Below are 8,702 nucleotides of genomic sequence, written 5' to 3' on the forward strand. Positions count from 1 at the left end.
TTTAAGAAGAAGAGAAAAAAGGACATGGTGGCCCTCAGTGCTGTCTTCAGTGTCAGCTGCAGGGCTTCTCATTGCAGTCGCCTGCAGGAGACCGGCACTCTGGAGAAGGTTCAGTTAAGAGGAGGACTTCTTGGGAATGTCTAAGTTCTAAACGCGCAACTTTGAAATGATCCAATAATCCTGGTATATGCAGAGATGAGCATATGGGATTGTTCCCTGAGACATCAATTCTCATCATAACTACAGTGTTCCTCATGATTGTGGTGGTCCATATATTAGATTACTCTATAGCCATGAGAAAATAGCTCTGTGTGTTACCTCAAAGGAAAGACTGTTCCATTCTGTATGCTGATTGACTTTCTTACCATGTACAAATATACTCTGAAGTGTATACATCTCATTCTCTTTTTGAAAATGCTAAGATTGTCTTAATCAACTTTGGTAAAACAGAACTAACTAGAATGGGAGAATGTGTTTTGTTAAACTTTCATACAAGTAGAGAACAGAGAAAGTATAGTCTTTGTAAAATGATGTCTGTTGTTTAGAAATCTAAGAAAATATACCAGAATATTCAGTTTCTTAGATATAGAAATGGTACTGTGGTCACAAAGGGAAATGTCCTTGTCTTGGGAGATACATACTAAAATAGTTAGACCAGCAACTTACTTTCAAGATGTTTAGGAAAAGTATTTGTATGTGTCAGTGTGTGTTTGTATGTTATATGTGTTGAGAGGAAAAGCAGAAAGGCGACATGTAACAGTTAACTCCAGGTGAAGAGCTTCCGAGTGTTTGTTTCCATAAAGTTGAGATTTTTCCAAAAGAAATAGTTGAAGAGAAAGAAAAGATTTTTTTTTTTAAATCTAATGAGTTCTTTTAAAGAACAGTTACAGCTGGGTTAACACCACAGGCCTGTAATCCCATTCCGTGGGTAAGGAGACAGGAGGTTAACTGCAAGGCCAGCCTCTAGCTACAAAGCTAGTTCACGGCCAGCCTGGACTGCATGGCACCTGAGTTCCAGAACCAAATCAAATGTAAATAAAACAAAAGCGTCTCTGAAGCCTGCAAAATAGCCAGGCTGCTTTCCGGCCTCAGGGTGTCGAGGGTGGTACTCAGTCACACACTCACTCTCTGAGCGGGTTTGGGGCACTCCCTTAGTAGGGTGGTACTCAGTCATACTCGGCAGAGTGCTCCCTTAGTAGGGTGGTTCTCAGTCACACTCAGCGGAGTGCTCCCTCTCTGAGCGGGTTTGGGGCACTCCCTTAGTAGGGTGGTACTCAGTCATACTCGGCAGAGTGCTCCCTTAGGGTGGTGCTCGGTCACACTCGGCAGAGTGCTCCCTCTCTGAGCGGGTTTGGGGCACTCCCTTAGTAGGGTGGTACTCAGTCACACTCAGCAGAGTGCTCCCTTAGTAGGGTGGTGCTCGGTCACACTCGGCAGAGTGCTCCCTTAGTAGGGTGGTACTCAGTCATACTCGGCAGAGTGCTCCCTTAGTAGGGTGGTACTCAGTCACACTTGGCAGAGTGCTCCCTTAGTAGGGTGGTTCTCAGTCACACTCGGTGAAGTGCTCCCTTAGTAGGGTGGTTCTCAGTCACACTCGGCGGAGTGCTCCCTTAGTAGGGTGGTACTCAGTCACACTCAGCAGAGTGCTCCCTTAATAGAGTGGTACTCCGAGTGTGACTGAGTGCTCCCTTAGTAGGGTGGTACTCGGTCACACTCGGCGGAGTGCTCCCTTAGTAGGGTGGTACTCAGTCATACTCGGCGGAGTGCTCCCTTAGTAGGGTGGTACTCAGTCACACTCGGCGGAGTGCTCCCTCTCTGAGCGGCTGTGTCACCTCTGTCTCTCTGCTCCCCAGTGCCACCAGGAACCCCTGCAACAGCTCGCTGCTGCAGGACAGCAGACGGCCGGCCAGCCTCATAGGCAAGGAGCTCATCCTCACCTTCTTCCTCCTGCTCCTCTTGGTCTGGTTCCTGAACCGAGAGTTCGAGGTCAGCTACCGACTGCACTACCATGGGGATGTGGAAGCGGATCTGCACCGCACCAAGATCCAGAGCATGAGGGATCAGGCTGACTGGCTACTGAGGAACATCATCCCCTACCACGTGGCCGAGCAGCTCAAAGTCTCCCAGACCTACTCCAAGAACCATGACAGCGGAGGAGTGATCTTTGCCAGCATCGTCAACTTCAGTGAGTTCTACGAAGAGAACTATGAGGGGGGCAAGGAATGCTACCGGGTCCTCAACGAGCTGATAGGTGACTTTGACGAGCTTCTGAGCAAAGCCGACTACAGCAGCATCGAGAAGATCAAGACTATCGGGGCCACGTACATGGCAGCGTCAGGGCTGAACACTGCCCAGTGCCAGGAGGGTGGCCACCCACAGGAGCATCTGCGCATCCTCTTCGAATTCGCCAAGGAGATGATGCGTGTGGTGGATGACTTCAACAACAATATGCTGTGGTTCAACTTCAAGCTCAGGGTTGGCTTTAACCATGGACCCCTCACCGCAGGCGTCATTGGTACCACCAAGCTGCTCTATGACATCTGGGGAGACACTGTCAACATTGCCAGCAGGATGGACACCACTGGTGTTGAGTGCCGCATCCAGGTGAGCGAAGAGAGCTACCGTGTGCTGAGCAAGATGGGCTATGACTTTGACTACCGAGGGACTGTGAACGTCAAGGGCAAAGGGCAGATGAAGACCTACCTTTACCCAAAGTGCATGGACAATGGGGTTGTGCCCCAGCACCAACTGTCCATCTCCCCAGACATCCGTGTCCAGGTGGATGGCAGCATTGGACGGTCTCCCACCGACGAGATTGCCAACTTGGTGCCTTCTGTTCAGTACTCAGACAAGACGTCCCTGGGATCTGATGACAACGCACAGGCCAAGGACGTGCACCTGTCCTGTAAGAGACCCTGGAAAGAGCCGGCCAAAGCTGAAGAACGGTTTCGATTTGGAAAAGCCATAGAAAAGGATGACTGTGAAGACACAGGAATAGAAGAAGCCAATGAACTCACCAAGCTCAATGTCTCAAAGAGTGTATGAGGCAGCGTGGCGAGCTGCTGAGGTGCTCTGTTCATCCAAACACAATAATATTTGTATTGACAGGCCGGCGTGCTGTCTAGACCTCAGTGTCTGATCCTGGATGTGGTGTCATGTGGTCATTTCAGCCCTAATCTCTGTGTGGATCACAGTTATTCAGGGTCCATTTCCACCCATTTCTTCTTTCCTTTACTCCCTTTCCTGGAAGCCTGCCCCCAGCCTGGGGGATCCATTCAGCGGTGTGGAGGAATACAAGTGCCTTCAGGGTTTGGCCTTGAGTCTAGGGCTGAGGCCACTGGTGGAATCATGGCCCTGGGTATTATTTGACTTCTTTAGGAAAAAAAAAAAAAAAAGCTGTGGTTAAGATACCGTTTTTATTGCCTTTTCTCACAAGCTTTTTTTTTTTCTCATACAGTGTTTTCCAGTTTATTTTTTCTATATATGTAATAGTGTTTTTTGGTCACCTGGCCTTTCTAAGCACATACACGCACACACACTTGCATTTATGAATCTGACATAAAGTGCCAGTAACTCATCTGGGGGAGGGGCTATAAAAGGGGGGCAGGACTGGGAAGCTCAGCAAGCCCCCTTCTGGCATCTCGGGGTACCTGGGCCCATATTCCTGTGGCCCATGAATGGGTCTCTCCGCCCCCAACACTGGGCAGTTTCAGGGGCTCTTCTGCACGCAGGCCAAAATTTCATATGCTCACCAGGCACAAAGCTTACACACCAGGCCTCAGGAATCTCAAAGCCGTGTTTTCATCTGACCCTCCACGGAGGGGTCTTCCAGCCAGGAGCGAAGATGTTTGTCTCAGAAGCCGACTCATCTGAGGGAGACAGTCGACCATCTGAGGGTTGCGTTTATTTATTTATTTATTTATCGAAACGTGTATTATGGGGTGGGGCCACTGGATAGTTTTGGTGAGGGAAACAGGGAGTGGGCAGGGCAGTGTGCAAAGGACACAGCAGACCAATGACAAGATGTCCCTCTATGTTTCATTTTCTCATCCACTGTGGCCTATGGTGCCACCCAGGGTGCTGCTCCCCCTTGTGGGGATCCAGAGTCCAACTGCTCAGCTCCAAGCGGGATGCTGCAGACCTTTTGCCCGTTCCTCTCACTGTTGGACTGCACAGGCTGATTTGCAGTGGGATTTAATCCTGCTGGCCAAGTCAGACTCTCGAATGAGGCTGCTTGTGGCGCGCCGAGGAGTAGAACCGTCCGTATGCCAAAGGAGATGCAGACAGCAGACACAAAGCCGATGAGGAAAACGGCGTTCCTGTTCCTGGTGGCTAGCCTTGCTCGTAATTGTGTCTTTCCATGTTGAGTCTCAAATTTCTGCTGAGTGGAACTCAGGCTGCAGTTGTCCCTGATGCCATCATTCTTCCAGGTGACGCTGGTGTGCAGCTCAGAGACGACCGAGGAGCAGCTCTGTCTGTTGGAGGTCTTCATGCCGTGCCCTGTGGTGTGTTCTTGCACTGGTAAACCTCACTGTATGATTTTCACCTCTGAGTTGAGTCCCTTGTTACTCATCCCAGAGACAGACAGGACCTGCTGATGCTAGCAAGGTGACATAGATCTAGTCAGCCACTTCCCTGGGGACACCTGGGATGGCCACCCAAGCATCATAGCCATGCCAGGACCCAGAGTGTTCTTAGTGACGGGAAGATTTTCCTTCCCAGTTGGCTCCCTGTTGGTCTTCCAACTCGAAGAACAGATGGTTGTAACAATACCTCTTGCTTCTGAAGAATGTATTCTTGTACAATGCCACAGATTTTTTTTTTTCTTAAAAACACTACCTGATTCTTTCCTTGGACTAGGGATTTAGGGCATGCTGGGTTTCCTCCGGTCAGTGTTAGGGTGTTGGTTATCTGAGTGTCAGTCAGTCTGTCCTCCAGCTCCAGGCTGCAGAGCCTTGAGGAGCGAGCTGCTTGTCAGTGTCTTTGAAGTCTTGGTTCAGAATGGGCTCTGCCAAGTTCATCTCTACACACACATCTTCCCTCTCCAACTCTCTTCCTTCCTCTGCTACAAACGAGTTTGTGATTCGTCCCCAGCCCACCCCCCAACCCTAGACCTGCAAGCCAGTCGGAGAGAATCATTGACCTTGAGCAGGTGGTCCAGTTACGCATTGTGCAAATAGAGCCCTGGATAAAGGGCGGCTCCCACAGAGTGCAGTGGTCTTAAGAAACACCCTGAGCCTTCCTGAAGAACCAGTGCAGACATTCTTCTTTCAGGGTGCAAGGCCCCTGAGGCCTCCCCAGCTCCCTGCCCCAAAGCATACCTCAACACAGAACCACGGCCCTGCAGCACACCTGCCGTGCGCCTGGGCTGTTGGCATTGAACAAACAGCTGGAGACAGTTGGGCTTCTAGGCAGTGGACTCGAGTGTCCTCAGGTGGCAATACTTCTTAGGAACCTAGGGCAGGAAGCAATACTCCAGAACTGAATGTGTGTAAATAGTCGCTTTGCGTTGCAGTTCCTCTTTCCCTCTTGGCCCAGCTCAGATCCACTTTATACGTCTGTATGATCAAGCACACATAATTTTGTCCCACGCAAATGAACGCAGAGTATCAGTTATAAACCCTTCAACTGCTTGACGAGCCCCACGGATTGACCACACCTGCGCATGGCTCCCTCCACCCTGGCTTCACTCCTGGGGACTGCACCGCACATTTGCTCATGACACAGAGAGCCAAAGGCCGTGTGCAACCATCACCTGGGCTGTAGTCACTTGTAGTTTCCAAAGAAAAGTCTGCATTTGACTTTGTTGATTTTCAAGGTCAGCGTTTTTTGATTGGTTGTTTGGAAAATCGCATCATGCCTAGAACCTGAAATTAAATCAGCAAGAACCAGCTGTTTGTGTTTCCATGTTTCCTTTGCTCTGCCCTTTTTAAATTGTTAACTGAGAATTTCAAAATGCATCCACTGAAAAAATGGATATTAAAATATTCTAAAACCTGATTTGATGCCTGGTATTTCCTCATTGAAAAGCTTGATACTACTTCAGACTAGGCCAGCCCCCTCCCACCCCTTGTATTTTCTGCAGCTTGTGGGCAAAACAGGAAGATTTACTTTCCATTCCCATCACAGCTTTAAAAATAGGAAAAGCCAAAACAAAATTATGCTTTTCTGTGTTTCTGGGGCTTTATTGTTATTATTATTATTATTATTATTATTATTATTATTATTATTTAATGAATTCACCTACTGCAGTTAACTTTGCTTGAGAAATACTTATTTTTATCCAGAATATTAAAAGTTACAAATCAGGCTATAGGACACATTGTACAGTTGACAATCTCCCTGCTTCATTAGCAGTTTTTCGTGCAGCATCTTTAATGAAGGCGTTGACTAAGGAAACACAATAGGTTTTCTGAGAAGGCAGCCTGAGAAGCGCGCACCTCACGGTGATTGGTGATTGTGGACCAAAATGCTGCTGCCTCCTGCTTTTCTAGGTCCCGTTTCAGAATCTGTTAGTTACAGAACTCACTGTGTTTAGTGAACACACCTGTTATCTGCTGCTTAGGACACAGTGACAGGAAGGTCAGGAGTTCAACATCAGACTTAGCTACATAGAGTTCAAGGCCAGCCTGGGCTATGTGAGACTCTGACTTTGTTTGTTTGTTTGTTTGTTTGTTTATTAAAGTAACAGAATCTCTCCCCAGGAAAATTCACATGCCATTTTGTACATACCTTTAAAGGTTTGTAGTGCCTCTAAATCCAGAACCAAACTAGAGCTCTGTCAGGGTGGAGAACCCCTTCACCTGAAGGCTTTTCATGGTTGGTCAAGTGTTAGAAGTGTCAAGACATAAAGGTACTCTCCTGGACTGTAGACTCTAGGAAGAGAGACAAATATGTGGCCTCCAGCCACTTGTCTATCAGCCTGCAGAAACCCATTGTCTCCTGGACCCATTGAGAGCAAGCACACACACAGACCAGGGTGCTTTCCTGCCCAATGGTACTGTAGGCTTCCCCAGAAGCCCTTCCCTAGCTAGAGAGCAAGAATCCTCATGTGCAGAAGGTCTTGTAAGATCGTGGTCTTAGGCTACAAAGGGCACTTGGGGACTTGGACAACTTTGCAGACAAGAAAGGCAGTCTCTAATCTTTGCAGTACAACTCATCATTTGTGGTTTCTCTTTCATCTAAGATCTTTTTTGCACATGGTTGCTTTTCTCTGCCGTCACACACTATTGTTATGACCACCTGGAACAGATCCCAAGGACCTGGAAAAAGAAGCTCACTGGAGGAACCAGCAAGTGAATGGGAGTGATTTTAAAAGTTCCTATTTGCACATTATCTACATGTACATTTAAAGTCATCCCAGGTGTGTGTGTGTGTGTGTGTCTTTGTTTAAAAAAAATGTAAAAGCCTGATTCTAAAGAGTCGTTAGTGTTTGAGTAATTAAGCCTGTGGAACTCTCTTCTGCTGGGCCTGCAAGTCTACGGAAACCAGAATTAAGCAATCCAAATGTCTGATGTTGAAATCTCACTTATCAAAGGCAGTAGATTCTTTATATTTTATGCTTTTTTACTCCAGGAACCTTCAATAATTTGATGAAAGCCATGGCCTCTTCTTTGGAAATAAAAAAAAAAAAAATGCACGTAAAAATCAACTCTCTAGGACTGAGCAGATAGCTTAGCCAGAAAGTGTTCACCTTGAAGCATGAGGACCAGAGTTCTGATCCCCAGAAATGCCGAGTGGGTATGGCAGCCCTCCTGTAATCCTGGCACAACCTTGAGGCAGAGACAGGGATTCCCCAAAGTAAGCTACCAAAACAGTGAACTCTGAGGTCAGATGAGAGACCCTGAAGGAACCCAACACCAGCCTCAGGCACATACAAACACACACACACACACACACACACACAGCATTCCACATGAGTACAAACAAAGTCTTCTTGATATTGTGTAAGATTTCAGACTCATGGATCCCTCATCTGCAATAACCAGAAGAAGGATGAGTTTTAATTCTGACTTGTAGGTGAAGCCTCCACCATCTGTTTAAAATTTTCCATTTGGAAATGTAGTTGCATAATTTCTTTTCAAAATTATAATTTACAGTTTTATGTATGTAATTTAAATATATTTGAGGACCCCCAACTTTTCATTATATAAATATCAATTTAGTTAAATTTCTTGTAAGAGATGAATAAATTTCATCCCGTATTTATTAAGTGCCTACTGTGTGCCAAATGATGCTCCAGCGCTTCCTTGATTTAGGTCACTTGATTTGCTATAGTTCCTGAGAACTGGGGAGAGGCAGCTATCAGTGAAAAGTGCTTTTCATGATGGCTGCCCCAGTCTCTCAGATACCTGGAGAAGCACAGAGGATGTCCACAGATTCCTGACCGACATCTCCCAAGGGCTCCTTAGTGTCATCCATAGCCCTTAGTGGGTCTGCCACTGAAAGTGGCCTTCTCGGTGACTGGACTGGCAGGCTTGGTGTTGGTGGTGTTGGAATGAGTCGGGTGACATAGCACTCATAAGAGCCTCTGTCCCACCTTGAAAACAGTGGCTGCTGGACAGGTGTCTGCTAGGCCCACCAAAGCTCTGAAGGGAAGAGACATTTAGAGAAAAACTGCTCTCAAGTGTCTTCTTCAGGTTAAAAAAAAAATGAGATAGGGTCTTGCTATGAATCCCAAGCCAGCCTGAATCTTGCTATGT

General features: G+C 47.2%; 1 protein-coding gene across 2 annotated transcripts in view; it reads left to right on the forward strand.

Moving 5' to 3' along the window:
* Nucleotides 1–6,000, forward strand: part of Adcy9 (adenylate cyclase 9) — a 133,327-nt gene extending 127,327 nt beyond the window's left edge. For both annotated transcript variants that reach the window (XM_006984700.4, XM_006984699.4), the window contains exon 11: nucleotides 1,854–6,000. In XM_006984700.4, coding sequence (XP_006984762.2) covers nucleotides 1,854–3,045 — 1,192 coding nt within the window. In that variant the 3' untranslated portion in view covers nucleotides 3,046–6,000. The remainder of the gene's footprint in view (nucleotides 1–1,853) is intronic.
* The last annotated feature ends 2,702 nt before the right edge of the window (nucleotides 6,001–8,702 follow it).

The sequence above is a fragment of the Peromyscus maniculatus genome, chromosome 8 (genome assembly GCF_049852395.1).
Source record: "Peromyscus maniculatus bairdii isolate BWxNUB_F1_BW_parent chromosome 8, HU_Pman_BW_mat_3.1, whole genome shotgun sequence".
In the NCBI taxonomy this organism is placed as follows: domain Eukaryota; kingdom Metazoa; phylum Chordata; class Mammalia; order Rodentia; family Cricetidae; genus Peromyscus; species Peromyscus maniculatus.